This window comes from Magallana gigas, chromosome 5, assembly GCF_963853765.1.
Source record: "Magallana gigas chromosome 5, xbMagGiga1.1, whole genome shotgun sequence".
NCBI lineage: Eukaryota > Metazoa > Mollusca > Bivalvia > Ostreida > Ostreidae > Magallana > Magallana gigas.
The window spans coordinates 42,119,657-42,144,145 of NC_088857.1; the positions used below are offsets into that span (position 1 = coordinate 42,119,657).

Here is a 24,489-nt window from a genome sequence, read left to right on the forward strand (position 1 = left end):
GTGTGAAATACATAAAATATATCTGAAACATGACATGGTAACACAAAACAATTACTGACCACTTGACCAAAATACGAAAACTGTATAATTGCACATACGAATTACTAATTTTAAAAGCGATTTGGACCTCCATATCCTTGCAAACATTTGTGCATGATATGACGCAGACAGACTTAATTATAGACAGAAGGTAAAAAATTGGCATTAAAAAACTTTATTATATACTTCCTAATACTTGGTATAAAATTTTTGCACCCCTGATATGAACAGTGGCACGCGCCTCTATTACACCCTCGTATCATCACCCTTTATTTCACCCTTTATCACACCTTTTATTACATCTTTCCGGAACACCTTTGCATTTTTTATTCGGATTACCTCCTATCTTATTGTTCTTTTCTGTGCATATCTTAAGTCGGAACTATGACGTCATAATTGGAACAATTTAGTATGGATCACGTCACAGTACATTTGAACGTAGAAAATACGCAGTTTTGAGATAGAAAGAAAAAAAACTTTTATAAGTTTTTTCCAAGTGAAATTGACATCCAGCTTTCTTAATTCAAATATATAATAAAAACAACAATACATGTCAAAATCTGTATCACATCCCATATCAGCCCTCTGGTCTCCGGCCCTCGGGCAGATATTGGATTATCGATTATTATTAGTTTTAACGTTATAACGTATTATTCTCTCTATATCATCAATGATTAATGAATGTGCAGGTAATGATAAATGTTATTTTTTTTGTTTTTTTTTTGTTTCTGTATCAATGTCCCAAAAGACAAAAATGCCAATCATGAATCTTTTTATTTTATTATTTTTCTTTCTTTAAAGAAATATAACGAATTCTGCATAGTTGTTCGTATTTACATCCAGGCCATCGTATTTTTTAGATTCAAAATATCTCTTTTTTTCTTTTTCTCAAAATTTTAACAGATATTTCCATCTTTCCGTGGTCAAAACTCTAAATCTAAATGTAAAGAATAAAAACTTTTTACATCATGTTTTCAGTAGATATAAATAATTAATAAATTACTTTAATCATAATTAATGAATATTTCATATCATGTTACATGTATTAATTGATATCAATAATTACTTTAATGATAAACAATGAATATTTCATTTCAAATCGGTAAAATATCCAGGAAGAGACGTTAGAACAGGTCTTACCTGATGCTTCACACATAACTTGAAAATTTCCGTTGCATGTTTCATCGTCCCAACGTCCAGGTCGTTTTGAGTGATTATTGATGGCACAGTCCTGTTTACCTCCGGAATTATCTGGCTGTCCACTATTCCAACTCGTGTACTCACTTTTACCAGTTGAAAATGTCACCCATTTCCCCTCCGTGCCAATATCAGTAAAATCAATCCAGTATTCAACTGTTTGTATATAGATTTATTTGAACAATTTTAAAGAATGATTTTGCAGAAAATTGTTTTGTATTGCATCCTTTAATTAATCAATAAATATTTCTATTTTAAAAGAACGATTACATAATTATTTCTCATGATTTTGCTGTTTTTGAGTATTTTGAATTAAAGTAAATGAATACCAGAGAATGTTTGTCCTTCTAAAAGTCTTACACAAGCATAAACATCATGTCCTTAATAGAAGCAGCTCGTCATGTGGTGTATGCATTTGTTCAAAGAAGTTGAGGACTACTTTAATAAGGTTATTTACGCTGGTGGATAAGTAGGCGTTCTCTATAGTTGAACAATACGCGTGGGAGTTAAATACGCGGATACTTTTACGATTTTTAAAGACACTAAAAAATTGATTTTTTACCATACGTGCGGGGTATTTTCCGCGATTTTAAGCTTATCGCCTAACTTTTTTTTTCCCCACATGCGCAAATTACCACTTTTACAGTATTTACTTAAATATTGTAAGGTTGATTATTTACGCTGGTGTTTAACCACGCGTTTTCTATGATAAAAATTACGCGTGGGTATTTTAAAACACGAGGATAGTTGATCAACCACATTAAAGTTTTGAGGGTTTTTAACCATGCGCGTGGGTATTTTAGGCGGTTTTAAGATCACCGTTTACCTAGTGTAAATTTCACCTCCGCGTAAATAATTACTGTAACACAGGTACATATACATGCTTTTGAAAGATGTGGTTAGGTCCTCATCTTTTGTATGCCATAACATCATATATGTTTAATAATTTTTGTACACTATCGCATTTTCTAAAGAAAACTAAACAAGGCACGAACTGTGATGAAACATCTTTTAAGCGGATATTGTGATATACAAAAAACATCATTCTGTCCCTTGAGGAAAATGACTATAAAAGGCACTATCTTTTGACGTCTTTGAAAAATATATTTACCGTTTGGAAACGTCTTAGTGAGCCATTTATTCTCATTTGCATTATTTATTTGAAGCAAAGTTGACCCTTGATTTCTGCAGAAAATCTTTAAAAAAATGATTCATAGAAAATAAATGCATATTTCAATGTATGTCAAAACACCGATTATGTATACAAGTAGACGTTCTAATTTTTAAGTGCACAAAACAAAAAAAATGATATTCAGTATTCTTTTAATAAATCATAAAAAGATAAAAATTCTAATGATTTTACTGATGCCTTTTCAGTGCATTATAAAACTATGCCTTTATAGAAAACCCAAAGATGTCGATGGCAAGTTTACCTGTCCTTGAAACCAGTTCATTTTTGCGCTGAATAAATAGTAGCAGTGTCCATCGAAACGTTTCCATCCTCCTTTACAAACTGTTGAGGTGTGAAATAAATATAACATAATTATGAAAGTATCCTTATTCATTTAATGGAAAATGTACCTTAAGAATAAATGATTGGTTTTAAAACACAGCAATATCCATAGCAGCAGTACAAAACACAAAAGTTCAACACAAACCGATCACTTTTGGCTTCCTTTTCCAAATGTTGCTGATACTGGATTCTATTTTATTCAACTTTTTGAACATCTGTCCATCACAGGTTTCGGATCCGCTAGACTCGCAACCATTGAACGTACAGCCTGTCCCACTGCACTGAGTCTCAAAGACAGCTGTCTGTCGAAATTAGAAATTACATTTAATGTATGAAAAAACTCCGTCTAATGGTTTAGTCTAATGTCTTTTTCTTTTTTCTTACCTTTATCATTTTTGTTTTCTTTTGAATGGTTGAAAACAATCGGAAATGTAGGTCCGAGATGTTTTTCATCAACATTTCGTCTTCAGTTTGTGGTGCTGCATCAGATGCCGCAAAACAGACAACAAGTGCAAGGAATGCGCAAAAGGAGCTAACTTTAAAAAACTGCATGGCAAGATGATAAATGGTAATATCATATATGTTTACATGTATTCAGAAATGCTTATATATATTATTTGGAACACGAAAAACGTAACAGGTGTTTGTTGATTACAATACAATATAGATATTTAGATAGAATTACATTATAATTATCTTTTGACCAAAGCTTTCGTGTATTCCAAAATAGGTATCTACGAAATCTGAGTTTATTATTATAAAGTTCACCGAAATAAAATATTTATGCCAATGGCTTAAACTGAAATCAATAAATTATAGGGAAATCAAACTCAATCTTACAACCTTTAACAGGTAACTGAAGGAGGATATGTATTTATTGATTTTATGTCAGTTATATTTTAGAGAAAGCTTCCTATAACTTTATATCGATCATATAAAATGTGGTGAAAATGCACATTTAAGGTAAATCTACGTTTGCTTACAAAATAAGGAAATCAAATATAAGGAATATATATATATATATATATATATATATATATATATATATATATATATATATATATATATATATATATATATATATATATATATATATATCTATTAGACCGTTTAATAACGGATATTTCTACAAAATAACAGATACTAGGCAGTATCTTATATTTGACTCATGCCACCCTAGACACACCTGGAATAATATTCCATATAATTTAGCAAGGCGTTTATGTACAATAATCTCCTATACAGAAATATTAGAACTTCGTTTCACAGAATTACAAGATTTATCACCTCAAAGAAATATTCCCATACAATTGATTAAAAACGGAATCAACAAAGCAAAATCTTATGAAAGAAAGCGTCTACCTTTAGTAAAAAAATAAACCCGTCAAACATGCCGTACCATACGTTTCTACGCACAACGCTAGAAATCCAGGAGTGTTCAACATTATTAGGAACAAGCTTATCTTTTAAAAAGATTGGTGAGCTAGCGCTGTAGCCAACATAAAACACAGAAGCAGATTTCTAAAACATTGGTTTATATTTCTGAATCGATTAATTAAATAGGAAGGCACAGTGGTGTACTGGAATTGTGCTGGAGTGGGGTCTCAATTTAGAACTGTGAATCTACAGGCATGGCATAGCTCATTGACTGTGCCTTAACGACTGTAATTTCAATTTCGAGGTGAAAATTTTCAAGAAACATTGGTACTGCTTTGTAGCAATCGTATCTTCTCGGGCCTTTCCGGCAAGCTCGGAAAACATATCCGAAGTTGTTTTCCGAGCTTAAAGAAATTTAAGATAAAGCTAGCTATTTATCATTTTATTGAAAATAACTTTGCATTATAAGACCTTCCGTTACTTTTTGACATTTCATTTCAAAACTTCATGTGAAAATGATAAAACGAAATTCAAATGGTACAGTTTATCTGCAGTGGTACAGTATTCCCAGAACCCCCTACTATGGAGTCGAGCATGCGTATTCCAGTGAAAAAGACTAACGTAGTTGCTAGCGCTCGAGAGCGCTAGAAATAACCTACCTGTCCTATAGGAAGATCCAAACATAAAAAAAATTGGATACTTCTCTGATCATTAAAAGTAAGCAACAAAGCCCTTCATCACACATATGACAGGATTGTAATAATCATAAGTGATCAAATGAAATGTTAGGGAAAATTAAATATTTGGACAATTAACATTGAAATAAAAGGCTTAGAAAACAATTAAATATAATATTGAATATATTCAAAATGTTATATTACATTATGTGTAGTATTATTGAAAAAAATATTGATGAATTATTCTATCGGAAACCCATGGCACACATTTTCATTGGTCAAATGCAGCATCCAGTTTATTTAAAGCTAGAAATTGCATATAATGACGACTAACTGATTTTTATCGGCGATTTTCAATGCTATATCTGAGGTTAAAAGTGATAGAGTTTCAAAATTTTAAACTAAAAATACAGTCATTAGAGGCAGTTTTTAGTGTTAGACTATCTGAAACCCATGACGCCAGGATATAATAAATAAGGTATCATTTGTGGATATACATGTATATCGGGATGGTCACGTGATCAAATCCCATAAAGCCCGAAGGGTTTTTATTACGTTATTAGGTATGGTTTAGCAAAAGTCGGTTATTTTGAGCACATAAAAAATAGTGACCTAGATTATTCATGCGCTCCCTTGACCTCTTGACCAATGATGAGGTTATGCAGGAATAACAGCAGACTGCGCAAACGGTGTTATGTAAGGGAAAACATTAGCAAGTGCAAAAATATAGATAAAATGTTTGTTATTATGGTAAAATATCAAGATAATTTTAAGAAATATTTCAGAATAAATTTTATTAATGTGATATGTGAAACTAAAGCCTTGTTAAAAATATGCATTAGCCTATATTCATTTAAAGTAAAGCAGACAAACGAATAAAACTGCCTATTAAACTGCCTTTGATTCTGCTTTGTCAGTCGCTATGTTAACATTAGAATGGTGATGGGAAAATTAAGATTTATTCCCCCTAGATAATGTATATTTTACGAGGGCATCGCCTGATGGAAAATTTGATTTTGCCTGTGGAATAAATCTACATGTTTTCCGAACTATTATACTACAGCATATTATTATAGAATAATTTTTTGACTTTTCAAAAGCAATAACGTGAGGAATGTTTGATTTTCTTTCTCAGTGTTATCTCTTTTATTTCATAAATTCGAATCACAGTTAGATTTTTTTTAAAGAGATTAAAAATTTTAGATTAAAGGGACACGATTTGAGCTTTAAAATTCAAAATTTTATATTTCCATTTTCAATATTTAGAATGGTTGATATGGGTATTTTTAATGCTTTGTCAAAATTTGAAAGTCAAAAAATGAGTTAAAAGAAAAATAAAGAATTAAATATTCTTTGTTTTGTAAACAAAGCGCGAGTCTTCTTATTGTTTACATATGTGTTTTATTGGTGTAAGTTTCATTCAAATGTTGCTTTTTTCTATTAATAATATCATTTATGATCACATCGAATCAGTTTACCTTCTTTTCTATGTATCATTTTCTTAAAGAAGTGGTAATTTCATACTTTATATTATTTGTAAACAAACATAAGACTCGAGCTTTGTTTACATAACAATAAATTCTTACCCCTGTATCTCTCTTATAACTTGACTTCTAACATTCAAATTATGGTCAATTATTCAAAATGTGCAAGTAAATCATTATGCATAAAGAAATTGAAAACAAAATTTTCATCTAAAATTGTGTCCAAGTCCCTTTAAGTAATATTTCTGGACATCGTATGCTCATATCTGCCTTTTTATCCGTTGGAATAAAAAATCCTGAGATTTCCGAAGATGTTGAATATAATATTTATTCCCCGGTAGACAAAAAGGTTTTGTGCTCGGCTTCGGCCGATCACAGTTGTGTTCATATGAAGCATCCGGCAAATTTAACTATTTGCGCACGCATTGTGCCTTGCACTACAGTGTATTTTATTGACTATGCAATGACAAACTTATTGAATTCTTTTCTATTCTATCTAATCCTTATTCTAATCCTATTCTTTAATTAGACGTAGATGACTAAAACGGTAATCTTATCCATTTACCCTGAAAATAAAACATTTATAGAGTTACATACATAATGATTCAAATCACGTTTTTGTAACATATGCGTAGGAATATTAGTCGGAAGTATAATTCGCCTACTAAAAGTAAAGCTCATTCATGCCTTGCCATTTCGGAAATCAATAAAACGGTGCTGTATATAGTTCACTGCATGTTGCGTATTCTAGTATTATATAAACAGAGCTGACCAATGAGATTTCATGCCGATCATTCCTTTAAAAGGAATACTTGTTTCGCCCTGTCAGGTGACTTTCTCGAACAGACCACGCGTTATATAGAATTATTATACTCATACTGAGGTAAAATAAAATCCGATGTCTTACGAAATGAGGGAGAAATTACATAATACAGATAGATATGTCACACTATATTTTTTAATTTTGATTCAACGCAAGGAATGCAGATTTACATAACTAATATTAAAAATAGGCTTAATAAACGGTGGTATGTATTTCTTTCATGTTCTTTTTAACTGATCAGCATCAAAATCTCAAGTAAATAGTTATTCAGATAAAAAAAACATATTGACTTTTCCACACGGCATTTTATTTTGTTTTTCATAGTATTAAATTAATCAATTAATTTGATTCCATTTACTTAAAATCCGTGCACATTTTCCATCTTCCATGGTCAGAATTTAGAACCTGAAAAGATAAGAAAGTAATCTTAAAGTAATTTTTAATGTTAAGATTTTCTAATAAGCATTCTTCCTCACTAAATCTTATACATATTTCATGTAACTAACTTTTGTATACTCCAAACAAGAATACAAATCAATACTGTAACACGCTAATTATGCTGCAAAGTACTTGCTTATATATGTTAACTTCCTGGTGTAGACATTTATTTTTTCAAATATAAAACCCAAGATTCTAAGCTGAAGCAAATGTTGGCAAGGAAAACTCCCTTACTGTGTATATATATCTTAAAGCCCTTAAAAGGGACGACTTCTTATTATGAGCAAAACAGTTTTGAAAAAAACATTTAGAATTGAATATACCTGATGCTTCACACATGGCTTGAAATTTAGCTTTACATCCCCCATCGTCCCAACGTCCAGCGCGTTTTCTGAAATTGTTGTATGCACAGTTTTGATTCCCACGCCAATTATCGGGTTGTCCACGATCCCAACTTGTGTACTCACTTCTTCCGGTAGACAATGTCACCCATTTCCCCTCCGTACCATTGTCAGTGAAATCAATCCAGTATGGAACTGTTTGAAATTATACATGTGTTTCAATTGTTTTGAAAGTTGAAAGTTGCACATACATGTAATTAACTTACTAAGGTAATTTACATAATCAAATAAATGCGTGAACATTTACAAATGAAAAGGCGATAGAAAATATAGAGTATAGAACTCGAATTGCTCGTTCTCTCTCTCTCTCTCTCTCTCTCTCTCTCTCTCAATATAATAAAGTACTTAACGTTGTCTAAAAGATTATATATAAGGTATTTCTCAGTATATTTGTTTATAAGCATTAATTTGAATAATGTTGCCCAGTCCAGATAGTGTATTCTGAAATACCCTTTTCTATAATTCGTTATTTCCGCAGTAATATGCAGCATATATATATATATATATATATATATATATATATATATATATATATATATATATATATATATATATATATATATATATATATATATGAAACGGTATATATAGAGGAATAGCGGAATTATCACTGTAAGTTTAGTTTAAGTATGTCTCATATGGTTTCTATACGTTTGTTTGCTTCAAAAGTGTTTTAATCTTTTAACTAAGCCATAAAAATCCCGATTTCACTGATGTGATCTCCCCAAAAACATTTAAGAAAGGGGGCAAAGTTTAACATATAATAAAATATTATACTACAGATGTATATCAATCTTAAAATTGATTTATCGTTACTTTATATAAATATTGTTCACCATCCATCCATATCCATACGTTTGGAATAAATTAAAGTTGCTTACGGACTTCACTCACCATTTGGAAAATTCTTAGTCAGCCATCTATTTTCACTTGCATTATTTATTTGTATCAATGTTGCTCCTTGTTTTCTGCAAAAAATCTTTCAACAAAATGGATCATTTCTCAATATAAAGATACAAAGTTTGAAACAAAAAACATGTTATTCTATTAAAGGAGGCTGCTGACAAAAAAATTCTTTAACTGGGCTTCACAAAACGGTATTGCAATGTTTACAAAATTTTTGAGACAACTTTTATCAGTTAAACATTTTTTGTAGACTGCTTTCCACTTCTTTTTGTGTTATAGTTTAATTACACATTAACTAATATATCTTAGATATTATATATCAATATCAATATTTTCTTCATAGATATAATTTATAATGCTCCAGTAAGTTGAGATGCTTAAATCTTATTTTGACTCTCACCGAATAAAAATAATATGATACGACTTATATATTTTCTTATATGGTAAAGTTGTAGGATTTACATCTTCCAGATTATATGTATTTTAAAACATACATTACCTTTCAAACATATTCAAATGCACGTGTCCCTTGGAGCCCATCGTGCGCTTATTAAAACATTTTTCGGGAAATTTTTTTTAATACATACTAAGCTAAGTGTTTACCTGTGCTTCAAACCAATTCATTTTTGCGCTGAATAAATGGTAGCAGTGGTCGCCATACCGTTTCCATCCGTGTTTACAAGCTGTTTGAATTCAAACAAATGCATTTAATAATGAATTTGTAACATAATTTTTCACATTATAGGAATGAAATATTAGATGCAATGTACACAACGGATATAAAAAAAAGTAAAAAAACACAACAAAAAACAGATGTTCATGCACAAACCAATAGGTTTCCTTTTCCAAATGTTGTTAATACTTGATTGGATCTCATTCAGTTGTGTTAACAGTTGTCCATTGCAGACTCTGGGTACACCAGATTTGTAACTATTGAACGTACAGCCTGATGCACAGCACTGGGTCTCGAAGACAGCAGCCTGTCGAAATAGGGATAACATGGTATGAAATAAATAACGTTTCAAGTTTAACAAAAAAGACAGTAAAATTTTATCACATTTTCAAACCTTCATCGTTTTTGTTTTCTTTTTCATGGAAGAAAACAGTTTAAAATGTAGATCCGAGATACTTTTCATCAAAACATCGTCTTTACTGTGTGCTGCATCAGATGCAATTGAATACAAGACCAGTGCAAGTAATGCACTAAAAATACAGAACTCCAAAAAACGCATGGTTAGATGCTATCGGGTAGAATGTCAACAGATAAAGGGGGGTATGTATTTATACATTGTGTAGATCATGTAAGTAGTAACAGGTTGTTTGTGGGTGAAGAATTTACAAAAGAAAAAAATGTCAATGTGAAAACAAACTAGGTTTTCTTTGTGTAAACAGTATCCATAATCCATTTGTCGACCCTTAATTCATTAACATTACCTATCCGCTACAAAACGGGTATCCTATATACAATCTTTTGCAAACGAAACTTTATAATACAACTGGTATTATTTGCATTATAATGAACAAGAGGCCCATAAGCAACATTGCTCATCTGAGCAGCAATATTTATTTAAAAAAAGACCATTAGCTTTAATGAGTCATATGATACAGAATATCTGGACAATGTAGTAGAGTAGATTCTGTATAAAGAGATTTTTTGTCTCCAGATATTCTTATATTAAACATTGACCATAATGATTTTATAGCCATGTCATATATTAAGCATTGCAGTTCTCGAGATCTTAAACAATTGCTGATATATAAAAATATGTATCAAACTTTAAAATCTTGTGGGGTGCAAGAATTTTCAAGGGGCCACAGTCTATACAACAGTTATTCAGAATCAGCAATATGAAAAGATGCATGCATATAAGTAAACTAGGGATGTCAACGAGACTTATGGGTGTCACGGGTCACAAAAATAACCGAAAACCGCAGAACAATTTGCTCGGTTCGGTTACCATTTGTGAGATAAAATTCTTATACTATGAAAAATGGCGTCGAAACTGAAAGGCTAATTATTGTGGAAATACTAAAACACCTCTTGTATGTATTAAACATTGAGTTGTATAAACCCGGTCATATGTAAAGCGATGATTGATCCCCCATTCTAAATAAAAGTAGCATTTAACTTACTTGTGTATGAAGGAGAAGCACCAGTTTACTAAACAAAATGGTGGCTCACGATGCGGACATCGAACATGTTCTTAATATTTGTTAATAGAAAAGTTTAGGGTCAAAATTTTCTGGATTTATTAGTAGTGAGATTAATACGGAAAGCCAGACGTCAAATCCATGCAGAAAAATATGGGGAAGATTTGCGTGGTTACAGAAAAAAGAACACACGGTATGCATTACCTGCAACTCAAAAATACACGAACATGCTATAAAATTTAACAACTTCTTTTAAACCATACTTATTTTGATAATTAATTAAATAAATTATCAAATATCCTGTAACTATTTATGAAAATTATTTATTGAAAGAAGCATTAAAATAAATCTAAAATCGAAATACATGCAGCAACTGAAAAATTGGCCGCAGATACACTTTATAAACTATCAAAAACGAACTTCATAATCAAAATTTTTACAATATTATTCAATAACCCTTTGTAGTAAATATGACTTTTAATATGTTAAATAAATTATCTTTGGTGAAATTATTTTATATATTTTTAATGTTTAAGAATTATCAAATGTAATTTGTATATCTGGTAAAGAAAATCGTCATTATGTTAATATTCGATTTTAAGAAATTAAGAAATAGAGGGGAAAACTTATGAAGTTTAGATAATTATTTCTTATCTTAAAGTAGACCCGAAGCGATCAACCCAAAATCGTACCAAAATAACTATCGACCCGATATTTTACAACCGTGACAGCCCTACAACGAGTATTTGAGTACTCGATTATTGCCAGGTGAAAACGATCGTTGACTGAAACTTAATTAGTCGATTATTCTTTATTAATTAAAAAAAAAAACCTTTTTATTTTTCTTTATGTATCAGTGTGTGGGCTACAAATAAAATCAACAGCTTTCTTTTCTTCGCATTTTTATCAATATGTTATAGTCAGTGTCATGATTCTTGCTGTGTCTTATATCGCCTTGTATATTAGTCTGATCAATCAATTGTTTTAGATAAAAATATTTAGGTAATACGTGTAAATGAGAAGACCAATTTTGTGTTATTTTAATGTTAGATTGGAGATTTGTTTAAATAAAAAAATGATTATATTAATAATCATCCTAAAACGTTTAGCTTTATAATTATTAACTATTTATGCAACAATTTGACCCCCCCCCCCTCTCATTGTGGCCCCAGCATGCCTTCGGAGATCATGATTTTTACACTGTCCGAGCTTGTATGCCTCTACACCAGTTACAGCTTTTCCGGTCAATTTGTTTCCGAGAAGATTTTTTAAAGATTTCTCTCCAATTTATATTCTTAAGTAAATATAGGATCCCCCAATGTAGCCCCAACCTATCCCCAGGGATCATGATTTGCACAAACTTGAATCTACCCCAATTGGAGTTGCTAACTACCAAGTTTCCGCTTTTCGGATGATCGGATTTTGAGAGATAGATTGTGAATTTTTAGTAATTCTTAAATATCTTCACTTACATGTGGGCGTGGTCCTTTCTATCTTAATAAAACAAACAATCCCTTCAAAAAATGTTGCGTTGTGCCAAGTTTAAAATTTGTAGTTATGGAGAAGAAGTCCAAAACGTTAAATGTTTACAGACAGACGGACGCCGAACAAAGAGTGATAAAAAAAGGTCACGAGTTTTCATTGAGGTAAAAAATGGAAAAAGATTACAGACAGACGAACAGACAGACGGACGCCGGATAAAAAAAGATCAGAAAAGCTTATTTAAGCTAAAAGTCGAAATCCACGTTATAACTATGCATACCTCTAATATGTATACAATTGATCTGCAAAGCAAAAATTCGATCTTATCCTAAAACAAATATATGTAAAAAAATTTAAAATCTTTTCAAAAACTAGTATGCTGTAATTGGTGAGATCACTATGCAAGCATACTTAGATAGTGTAGATTCTACATTGTTAAAATCGTGACCCCTGGACTAATACTGGAGCCCAAGAAATAATCATTATAAAGTCAGTTTCAAGTTTCCATTGAAGATGATTTGGCTGTTTCTTTTAACTAATATACTGATTTATATTAACACTAATTTTGTTAATTTTACATAGTTATGAAGGTAGCTATCACTACAGAGAAAATTTACAAAACCAGCTACCGCGTGTATTTTTTCTGCAATGTCGCTACATTCATATGATCATATCCCGCATTTGACATGAATAACCTAAGAAAATATTGTAATGTTTGAATAGACCATATATCATACAAAAATGTCAGAATTATATGTAATACATTGAAACATAAAAATAAAAGGTATGCTTGCTGGTCAATAGAAAAGCCACAAAAACATGTACATGTATGTGTATATATAGAATTGACAGAGGGTGTGTGTGTTTATGAAAAAACATTGAAAACAAAACTTGTATAGAATGTGCTTTACAAATAATCAAAATATAACCAAATTGATTCAAGGCCTGCACAAATAAATGAATGAAATTGAATTACATATTTTACTCTCGTTATAATACTTAATTTCTTCCAAAAAAAAACCCCAGCTGACAGGATGTATAACGTGACGTTGTGATACCATACAGCTACCTTTACCTAAAATTTGATCATTTTAAATATTGACTAACGAGTATATACTGACGCAGAGCTACCACTTTGTTATTTAATTACACATGTCAAATAAAAAAAACCTGAGAATCATATTTTACCTCTTTATACCCAGAACAAAAGTCTTTTCAACTAAATATGGATCACGTTAAACGTAACAGGTGTTTGTAGATACAATTTCGAGGTAGATTTGCATTGTAATAATGTTTCATCAGTGCTTTTTTTAAATTTTAAATTAACAATCTACGAAGTTTTAGTCGATTTAAGGTTATCCGAAATGATGTAATCCATCAGACCGATCTATTAGACCAATTCACACTTTACAGAAGTTATGTCTCCTGATCGCCTTCTTTGGGGAAAAACACTTAGATTTCTTAAAGTACCCTTTGTAGTGTAGTTAAAAGGTTTGTAACATTGACTAAAAATCCGATTTCTTTGTGTATATTGAAAGCCACAGGTTGTGACAATCCACACATTAAAGGAACAAAACAAAATAAAAGTGATTTCATCACAGGACGCCCAAATATTTTGTAGTTTAAAGAAGGGGAAAGTTGAATTTTCCCCTTGTGACTTATTGGTTGACCCCTCAAAGGAAACAACTTTTGGAAAGTGTGGATGGGACTGAAAAATCAATCTCAAGCTATAATAAGGAACTTAACAATTTGGGAAATTGCCTTGACTGTCAGGATAATCTTACATTGAAGAGAACGTATAGTGCATGTACTACATGTAAACATTCGATTCAATTGACAAGTAAGACTAAATATTAGATAGGTATAAGTATATCATATACAACGTTAACGTAAAGGTCAATTTACGCGTATCTCAATACTAGCAGAGTCAGACTGCGAGTATAGGATCTAAGAAGTGGTAAAATATAGACGTAGTTTGTTTTGTTAAAGGATTGATATTTTCTGTACATACCCGACACTTTTCTATAAACTCCGCTCCAAATGTCATATCACATGAAGAACAAATCATGCGGCAAGCAGTCTTCTTTGAGAAATCATTCACTAGTAGCAGCAATACTGAATTAGCACAAACTAAATTCTAATCATTATTAATCAAGAACAATTAATTACTAGTATACCTTCATTAAAGAAAATAAATTTTCATCGCATTAATTAAATAAATGTTAAATTTCTTCCGAAAAATAAAAACAATATACATTCAATTGATATCTTTTTTATTATAATTTAAAAAACTTGTATTTATGACGCCAACATTTGCTATCATACAAAGGTATAGCGAGAATTATTCAACAATTATGTATTATATGCATAAGTATGTCACATTACTGTAATTGAAAATATTACCTTATGACATTTAATGTCTTTGACATGAATAAAAAAAAGAAAGAATTTAACCAGTTGAATTTGGCTAATATCAAATGCTTTCTTTTTAATTTTGGGAACACCTTTTTCTATTGCATTTCAATATTGTTAAATGTATAAATTAAACATAAATCTTATCGACCCCCTTTATCTTTTTAAATAATAATTAAACAATGCCCCTTGAAAGATTATAAAAAATAGTTTTCTAGATCAAAACTTTGATTTTGTATCAGTTTAATTTGCAGGAAAACACAGTTATTTCTCGGATATGGAAGGTTTTTTCACAACGTTTTTCACGACCATCTATGTAAGCGGAGAAATCAGCCAAGGTTGGGTTTACCATTTTGTGTCTGACGTCCGGTGTACAGTAGAATAATGACCCCCGTAGAATAATGATCGGGGTCATTTTTCGACGTAGAAAATTTCCAGCATTACATTTTCTTTTTCTAATTTTCAATTCTTTGTTAATTGAAAACATTTACTTCAAATTCCTCAAGGGCCGGGGACAAAGCTAAAGAGTATAAGTGTTGTTTGTTTTGCCTAAGATTAGTGTCATTCCTCCATCAAAAGAATCACCGGTGTGAGGGTGTTATAATTCCTGAATTGTCTGAATTGAATGTTAGGGTGGAATAACACACCTGGAAAAGGTCACTCAAATTAACAGTACATTATTTGATAATGAAAGATATAATGATAAATAAACTGAACATATGTCAAATTTGCAGCTTGGGGATAAAAAATGAACATCTAAAATAATGATTTACGGATCACAAGACAGACATTTTATCCACTCGTCTATGGAGCAAGATACATGTTGCAGTCGTTAAAATCCTTTTAATAAAACGAAATTTCGTTTCGATCAGCGGTAAGCTATTTTGTGATGTGTTTTTCCTCTTGACGTGAAAAAGTCAGTTTGAATTCCGCCGTGGTGATTATAGGGCGTGATTTAGATGTACTGGACTTTCCGTCATCAAAGAAACAATGCAGTCGTTTAACCCAGGTCAGTTCCGAGTTAAAAAACAAGTGTGAACAGTACGAGTGCTTATTGTAAGAAAGAGAGGAAATATTCACTACTTCTGTTTGATTAGGCCATTCATAGAAATACAGCACTTCAACTTTATTTTTGTGTTCGTTTTTAATTTTACGCTTAAGTCAGGTTGTGACATATTTATTGCGTAGAAGAAAACAAAACTAACGTAAAATGATATTTGAAAAAATCACTTTCCCCTAGAAATGTAAAAAAAAGTATTCATATTCCTACGTTACCTGCATCCTGCCTCATTAGTTCTTCACGAATATATATATATATATATATGTATATATATATATATATATATATATATATATATATATATATATATATATATATATATATATATATATATATATATATATAAACATATATATAAAGCACAAAGAAATTCACCTTGTTGGAGCTCCACCTCCGCCCCGGCCGGGGCTTGAACTCACGACCTCTGGAACCCATTCTCCTAGCAGTGAGCGATGTTTGTGCTTATTATATATATATATATATATAGTGAATAGAAACTTTGGAACTGTTCATTTTCTTTTTTGATTATTTATACTGTGTGATATCACCTTTCACTTATTTTGGATTATATATATATATATATATATATATATATATATATATATATATATATATATATATATATATATATATATATATATATATGAAAATAGAGATAAATGACATGGATAAAAACAAAGAAAACAAAATCTAGCGCTACTACTAAAACTACTTAAGAAGCTAAATAAAAAAACAACTACATTATAAACAGTTTTAGTTCACATACTTAAAGAAGGTGTTGACAATGCAGCCGATCGCTCTAAAATAATCAATCGACTGCCAATTCATCTGATTGAGAAAATAAGCTCATTAAAATTGACGTCCGAGTTAATAAATGAAAATTTGAACCACTGTTGTAAACTTGTACTGCACTTATGATTTAGACCCGAATTTTTCAATGAAGTTTATTATGGCTAAGAGTTTGATTAAAAAGAGAAAAATTAGATTAAAAAATTAATAATAAAGAAATTATAAAAATAGTTATTAACAATTTAAAGGTAGTAAAGGAAACTAATAACTGAAAAAGACGCAGTTGACAGATTTGATAAAATTACTTTATTGGTGCTAGGAGATGAAAGGCTATGAGACGTTCATTTTAGTGAAGTCCATTTGTTTGTCCATGCCATCAAGTCTGAATGATATAAGTCTGTGCATCCAGAACTTTTCCTTGCTTTTCTTCTTTGTGTCTGTCCAATGAGGTTTATGGTCAATAGCCAAAACTGTCATGTCTTGTCTTCCCATTTGTGGCCAGTTGTATTAAAATGTTTCCCGACGGGCTCCTTGATTTTTTGTCTTTATGGTGGAGCGGGGGTTATGGATCCTTTTGCGGATGTCGCCTGTTTCACTAACGTATTGCTTGATGAGATAGATGAGATAGATGCAGTTGTATGAGCGGCAAGACGTGTTGCCAAATACAATGTTTCTTGTAGGTGCTACCCGTGATGGGGCTTTTAAAACTGTCACCGTTGGTGCTGTGTTAGCACAAAAGGAATCTGGCATCGGAACATGTTTTAAAACCACCATTTGGCAACGGGTTGTATGATCTTGCCCTCACTACCATGTCCTTTAATTCCTCGGGCGTTTAAACGCAGCCACTAGCGGATCCTTGAAAAGATCGGTCATTCTTTTGTTAAGTGTAAAGAATAGATAAATTAATTCTATAGATGCCTTTGAGATTCTAAAAGGGCGGGATGATAGATAGTGACAAGTGAAACCCTGCTTTTGTCCGTTTTCTCTTTGTATTGCAAAAGGATTTTCTTGTCTTTTGTAACAATCTCATCAATTGCAGATTGCACTGTATGGGCTTTATAGCCTTGATTACACAGATGGGATTTTAATAGTCAGCTCTGTTCTTCAAAGACGAATCCGTCTAATTCGGGTTGTTAATCCTTTAGTTATTCCTCTAAAAGTATGAGGAGGGTGGCAACTCGATGGCTAGAGATAAAGTGAGAAACAGTGGGTTTCTTAAGGAGACTGAATTTTATTTCACCATCTTTCAGGGTTGATGTAGTATCCAAAAATACATTTTTTGAAAAAGATATGTCCACTGTGATTTAATCGAATAGTGGAAGGAGTTAGCAAAGTTAATAAAGTCATTTAGGCAGTCTCGGTTTTCGACCCATTTCATCTCAATATCGACTATGAACCACAACCATCTCAAAGGTTTGTAAGGAGCTCTAAGAAGCATGGTGCGTTCCAATCTTCCCATAAATATTTTGGCTTAAGAGGGAGCCATTTTGGTGCCCATAGCTGTACCACTTATTTGTATGTGATGTTCCTCATTAAACATGAAATTGTTTAGCTTGAGAACATGTTTAAGGAGTTCAAGTAGAGATTTGGTTGACGGCTGCTGAATCGTTTTACTGTCCCATACCTCACTGCAGGCCTCGATACCTTCATCGTGAGGAATAATCGTGTACAAGGACGTGACGTCCATTGTAACGAGAAGAGTATGGTCTGGCAGGCCAGAGGAAGGTGTTTTATTCAGGTAATCTGTAGTTATTATTTTTAAATATCTCTACAACTATATGTAAGGTTCACCGAAATGAAATATTGTATGTCGATAGCTTATACCGTTACGGAAATCATTAATAGTTCAAGAAATGTTTACATTCTTATCCTCAAATGTACAAGATGGCCACAAATCCCCCTCAATGCTAGCAAAGTCAGATTGCTGGCAATTTTTTTTAAAGAGAGTTAAAATACTGGAGTTCTTTGTTCTGTACAAAAAGACGGCGTTTTCATGAACATACTAGTTCCCAAAGCTTTTCTATATATAAACTCTGTCCAAAACGTCATTTCAAACAGACAACAAATCACGTAGCAAGTACTTTTAAGAAACCATTCACTAGTATTAGCACAACTAGAACAAACTAAATTCTAAACATTATAAACACAATTATCAGCACAATTTGTCATAGCATCATTACAGAAAATGAAAATATGATTACACTATTAATTAGTAAATGAAAGATAATTTCCATTTGAAATTATGAATTAAAAATTTAAAAAAGTGTATCAAGAATTCAGATTGATACGGTATTTCACCATGATACGAAAGACTTGCATTTAATATTTCATTGTCTTCTGCTATCATACATATTGTAGGGTTTTTCTAACAACCACTTGCGTTCACTAGTACACACACACACACACACATATATATATATATATATATATATATATATATATATATATATATATATATATATATATATATATATATATATATATATATATATATCACTTTATTGTTATTGTGAATATTACCTAACAACGACGCTGTTTGTATTCTTTGCATGATTTCAATGTCGTTCTAATTATTAATGGACTAAGAAAGCTACTTTGTAGTTTACATTGAATGTTTTCTGTTTAATTTTGAAAAGACCTTTTTCTATTTGATTTCAATATTGTCAAATGTATGGAAAGAACACGAATTGTGTATATAAAGTTTTTGTGATTTTGTATTAGTGTTAGGATCTATTGCGAATAACAATTGAATTGACCTATATGACCGTTACTGGTTTCTGTCTTTACGAAAAGAATATCGATTTCCATTCCACCGCTTGATTTTAGGCCACACACAGTAAATTCTTATGTTCTAATTCTCACAATGTATAATGATTGGAATAAAAAATGTTTCACAGTCGTTGTTCGAGCAGTACGAGTTATAGTCGCATTTTTATCTTGATTATATTTAAATTTTATTTTGATATTACTTTCTATGATACGTAACATGTTCTTTATACATGTATGCGTTTATTTACAACCAGGGACATATGAGCAACTATAGAAAGTCTTGCGTGTCGCCATTTCAAAGGTTGCAAACTTTTTGTGACAAATAATGCACGTCGTCTAAGTTTTTTAAACAGAAATAAAAGGAAAAATGATGTTTGTAGATGTAGAAGAATTATTACTAGGCGTTCGAACACTATCATCGTCCACCGTACATTCAACTGAACTCTTTTCCGTAATAACAGCTGCATACTTTGCAGATTTACCTGTTGCCGGGATGACAAGGGAGCAAAGAACGAAGTGCATCTACTTTGCAGTACATTTCTCACCATTCTACCATTTCTCATAGATGTTCTGGAAATGCAAAGGCAACAGTTTTTGCTCGGCATGATTTTTTACGTAGCTTCTGTTTTGAGTAACAAAGAGTGAATGATTCTTGTCCTCGAACAAAGCATGCCTACATTAAGGTATAGTCCCGGCTGATTGCTTCTACTTGTAGTGAAATAATATACTTTTACCATCGATATCTTTAATTCAAAGAGTGAAATATACAAAATGCACAATTCTGCATAAAAAAGAAAATGTGTTTATAGATACCGTTAATTTAAAAAAGAAGAGGAAAAATTATAGATGGAATCGAGCAAGGGCACAAGTAAATCATCTGTGATATAGCTAGCGGTTTAACCTATTGAGCTATCCAGAACTTACACTCTTCGGTGTAAATATAAACCAATATGATAGAAATTTTAAGGGCAGGCCGTTCCTGAGTGATATCTAGGTCATAAACCATGCAAAAATATACCATTTTATTGAGAAAAGGCTGTTTTTGCCAACTTTGCAAGAGCAATATAACAGGTTCAAAACGCAAATTAGAAAAATTTAGAAAAATGTAGGATAGAAAATAGCAATAAAACTTTGATTTTCAAAAGTGATTTTTTTTTTTGGAAATCCATCTCCCCTATAGGTCAATTCAATTGTTATTCGCAATAGATCTTTTGCATAGAAAGAACAGCTTACTCTGCATTTTTAGGTGGTTTTTTCACAACACAACTCGGCCGATTCATATTTCATCTAACCATGCAAGCGACGGAATCAAATTTGAGTTTACTATTTGGTAGTCCTTGTAATTCGTGCAGTCCACGCTCTATATGTAGCTAAAATGTCTAGCCATACCGTAGTAAACATCTGATACATGACAACACTTTTTGAAATCTTGACATGACTATTCATTGATATTTTAATGAATATCGTCAAAGAATTCTGATTTTCTGATTATAAAGCTCCGTAAGAAACCCGTTTCGTTCCTAAAAAAAATTCTGAGTAAAAATTAATAATGTATTAATAAGGAAATCTTGAAAATCTTGAATTTTTCATCCCTTTCATCGACATCAATTTTATTTCTTTCACATGTACAGTATGTGTATTTTTTAAAAATAAAAATTGCCTTAATGTGACTAAAACAATAACCTGGGACTGACTATAGAAAATGTTCAATCATTGTATCATTTACATTTGTACACAAACAAAAACATGAAGAAGAAAATCAAAAAATATTTTTGATTTTTAACATTTTATTTCAACTCAATTTCCATCTTGAATCTTTCTATGGTCAAAATCCTGAACCTAAAAGTATAGAAATTACAATTTAATATGATTATTAAAACAGATAATTTAAATTAATATAAGTAAATATTCTATTAAATTTGAGAAAGAGAAACGAAACTTTAAAATTACCTGATGCCTCACACATGACTTGATATTTCAAGTCACATTTTTCATCGTTCCAAAGTGTTTTTGGTACATGCCGACTGCACAGTTCTCTTTTCCTTTGTAGTTATCCGGCTGTCCACTGATCCAACTCGTGTACTCACTTTTTCCGGTAGACAATGTTACCCATTTTCCCTCCGTGCCAATGTCAGTAAAATCAATCTAGTAATACACTGTTTGATAATATGCATTTATATGAATAATTTTAAAACTTGAATCTGCAAAATATTGTATTGTATCCTTTAATTAATGAAATAATATTTCTGTTTTATTACAAATATAACGATATGCTTACGCATGTCTATTTAATAGTAAAAATGTTTTGAATATTTCGTAGGGAAGTGAATAAACACTGAGCGATTATTGCAGGAAAAAATTACATAACCCGCTAATATTGACCCCTTCATATCCCGCATGAATCACCAAAGAAAGCATTTTATTGTTTAAATGATTAATTTAATAAACTTATTGTTACATAATCATCTATTGTCATTTTCATGATTATTTCAAACCAAAAAAGTGGCAGAGTGCAATATATCTATTTGTTTTGTGATGTTTTACTTAATAAAGATGAAGGGCTCATGTGGTTCAGTTTCGAGCAGGTGGAGGATATTATTTCATAGGAATATGCGTGGAATGATGCTATATGCAGGAATCGTTTATTTTGAGCATTTTCAATTATGGATAAACAGTATTATTACTTTTAAAAGGCGAAACCTTCGAACTTGTTTGAAAAAAAATATATTTACCGTTTGGAAAAGTCTTCGAAAGCCATTTATTTTCGTTTGCATTATTAATTTGAAGCAAAGTTGTCCCTTGGTTTCTGCAGAATATCTAGTAAGAAATGCGTATTTATAGTTCAATCTATGTTAAAACTTCGATTACGGATGCGAGTACACAATATTGTATTTCATACATCTCTTCAAATTTAATAACAAACCTCTTCTTTATTTAAATTGACAGTAATTTAAAAACTTACAAGTTTACATTTTCATTTTTAAGTGCACTTGTAAAACATTAAACATGCAATAAAACTATGCCACAAATGAAAACTGAAAGATGACACAGCAATAGAAAGCTTACCTGTGCTTGAAACCAGTTCATTTTTGCACTGAATAAATGGTAACAGTGCCCATTGTATCGTTTCCATCCTTCTTTACAAGCTGTTTGATTATAAAAAGAATATATTATTATTATATCTTAATAATTATATGAATTATTTGTCATCAAATAAAATTAGATTGGTTTAACACACAACACAGTGACAATGTATTACAGCGGTACACAAAAACAACATTAACTAATCGCTTTTGGCTTCCTTTTCCAAATGTTGTTGATACTTGATTGATTGGATCTTGTTCAACTTTGTGAACATCTGTCCATCACAGGTTTCGGATCCACTAGACTCGCAACCATTGAACGTACAGCCTGATCCACTGCACTGAGTCTCAAAGAGTCTGTCGAAACAAGGGGTAAAATGTCATGAAAAAAAATAATTTCATGTTTTAACTAATTAAAAGATACTAAGTAGAATTCTGTCACAATCTGTTAACCTTTATCATTTTCGCTTTCCTTTGAATGGAAGAAAACAGTTGGAAATGTAGGTTCGTTATATTTTTCATCAAAACATCGTCTACGTTGGGTCGTGCTGCCTCAGATTCCATTGAATAGAATATTGCACAAAAATTACAAAACTCCAAAAAACGTATGGTTAGATGCTATCGGATAGAATATGTCTATATGTAAAGATGAGTTTGTGTTTATACATTATGTAGAGCATGTGAGTAGTAACAGATTGTTTGTGGGTTACGAATTTAAAACTCATTTATACGTATTAAGAGATAGAGTTGCATTATAATAGCATTTCGATAGTATATTGTGTATTCCAGAATAGCAGAAGTTTATAAAAGGGTTGTCGTTATGATATGCAATTATATGCAGTTCTACGGCTTATTAGGAAAAATAAATTTTTCTTTTATTTTTTGGAAAAAACCTTTATGAAATGGGAAACTTTATTTAGTTTACAGCCCCTAAATCGTTACTTGAAATCCTAATACGTTGAAAAAAATATTAGGTACATGTTAAAAAAAAGTTATATCTCAGGAGTTAAATCAATCGATAAATCACCTTTCATCACGTTTGAACTAATATGTTATGGATATCATCCAAGTTAGAAATTTCAATATTAAAAGGCATAACGTGGAGCATTACAGTAACTTCTGAAATGGAAAAAAAATTGTATAGAAATGGATAGATAGATAGTTAAAACATGTAATAAAAAGAACATCTAATGACTTGAGTATAATTTTATCCAATGGATGCTCGGGGGCAGAAGAAAACTCAAGGTTGTTGGATAAAAATAACATTTGTATGTGGTTAATCTTTATTGAATGTGGCCCGTATTTTGATTCTGACATTCAATCATCTTAAGGAAGTCAGTTAATTTCTATTGTTACTTTCAAAGAACACAAAATTTTGTTTTCATTAATCATTTTTATATACAATTATGTAATACAAAAATGCCGTTATTTATATGAAATACCTTATAAAATAAAAAAAATAAAGGTATGCTTGTATATCAATGGAAATCACAAAAAACATGTACACGGAAAACCACAATACATGTACATGTATTTACTAAGTTTACAGAAGGTGTCTGTGTGTTTGTGAAACAACTTTTAAAATAACATACACAATGTGCTTTACTTATAATCAAATTATAACCACATTGATACAAGCCTTGTATAAATAATGAATAACATATTTTCCTTCTTTGATTTTGAAAACCAATTTTAAAAAATGATAGTGGTTAATAAATGAGTCTGTGTGTAACCATATATCGAAAATTCATTAAATTTTAGCCACTTTAAATCTTCAATGACAAGCATGTATAAAGTGAAACATAGCTTCCACTGTATTATTAGACAATACATTTGTTATTTTAAAAAGGATTAAACTATTTTACCTCTTTTTATATCCTGTATAAGT

At 31.1% G+C, this 24,489-nt stretch overlaps 2 protein-coding genes and 1 long non-coding RNA gene across 4 annotated transcripts; all 3 read right to left on the reverse strand.

Moving 5' to 3' along the window:
• Window positions 1-841: 841 nt before the first annotated feature.
• On the reverse strand, window positions 842-23,193 carry LOC105335714 (lectin BRA-3). Of its 2 annotated transcripts, none has more exons than XM_066085554.1 (6): window positions 23,055-23,193; window positions 2,895-3,051; window positions 2,670-2,749; window positions 2,348-2,432; window positions 1,180-1,392; window positions 842-976 (listed from the first exon to the last, which is right to left on the reverse strand). In XM_066085554.1, exons 1-6 carry the CDS (start codon window positions 23,163-23,165, stop codon window positions 963-965), a joined length of 660 nt encoding a protein of 219 aa, XP_065941626.1. In that variant the 5' UTR covers window positions 23,166-23,193; the 3' UTR covers window positions 842-962. The 2 variants fall into 2 exon arrangements, with proteins under 2 accessions (XP_065941626.1, XP_065941625.1); XM_066085553.1 differs by lacking the exon at window positions 23,055-23,193 and adding an exon at window positions 3,134-3,452.
• On the reverse strand, window positions 7,396-10,122 carry LOC105343725 (lectin BRA-3). Its single transcript, XM_034448005.2, has 6 exons — window positions 9,923-10,122; window positions 9,685-9,835; window positions 9,459-9,538; window positions 8,844-8,928; window positions 7,872-8,084; window positions 7,396-7,515 (listed from the first exon to the last, which is right to left on the reverse strand). Exons 1-6 carry the CDS (start codon window positions 10,085-10,087, stop codon window positions 7,502-7,504), a joined length of 708 nt encoding a protein of 235 aa, XP_034303896.2. The 5' UTR covers window positions 10,088-10,122; the 3' UTR covers window positions 7,396-7,501.
• On the reverse strand, window positions 21,267-22,951 carry LOC136275723 (uncharacterized). The gene is made up of 5 exons (XR_010714225.1): window positions 22,803-22,951; window positions 22,585-22,664; window positions 22,251-22,335; window positions 21,469-21,674; window positions 21,267-21,357 (listed from the first exon to the last, which is right to left on the reverse strand). It is a non-coding gene; the product is annotated as an uncharacterized lncRNA (long non-coding RNA).
• Window positions 23,194-24,489: the final 1,296 nt, after the last annotated feature.

Bases quoted from the DNA above. Each gene is read 5' to 3' on its own strand.
- LOC105335714 (XM_066085553.1), bottom strand. From the start codon at position 3,301: ATGCAGTTTTTTAAAGTTAGCTCCTTTTGCGCATTCCTTGCACTTGTT. The intron at 3,052-3,133 runs GTAAGAAAAAAG...TAATTTCGACAG, and splicing joins AGAAAACAAAAATGATAAAG to ACAGCTGTCTTTGAGACTCA. The intron at 2,433-2,669 runs GTAAACTTGCCA...ATTTTTTTAAAG, and splicing joins TGAACTGGTTTCAAGGACAG to ATTTTCTGCAGAAATCAAGG.
- LOC105343725 (XM_034448005.2), bottom strand. From the start codon at position 10,087: ATGCGTTTTTTGGAGTTCTGTATTTTTAGTGCATTACTTGCACTGGTC. The intron at 9,539-9,684 runs GTTTGTGCATGA...GAATTCAAACAG, and splicing joins TTGGAAAAGGAAACCTATTG to CTTGTAAACACGGATGGAAA. The intron at 8,929-9,458 runs GTAAACACTTAG...TTTTGTTGAAAG, and splicing joins TGAATTGGTTTGAAGCACAG to ATTTTTTGCAGAAAACAAGG.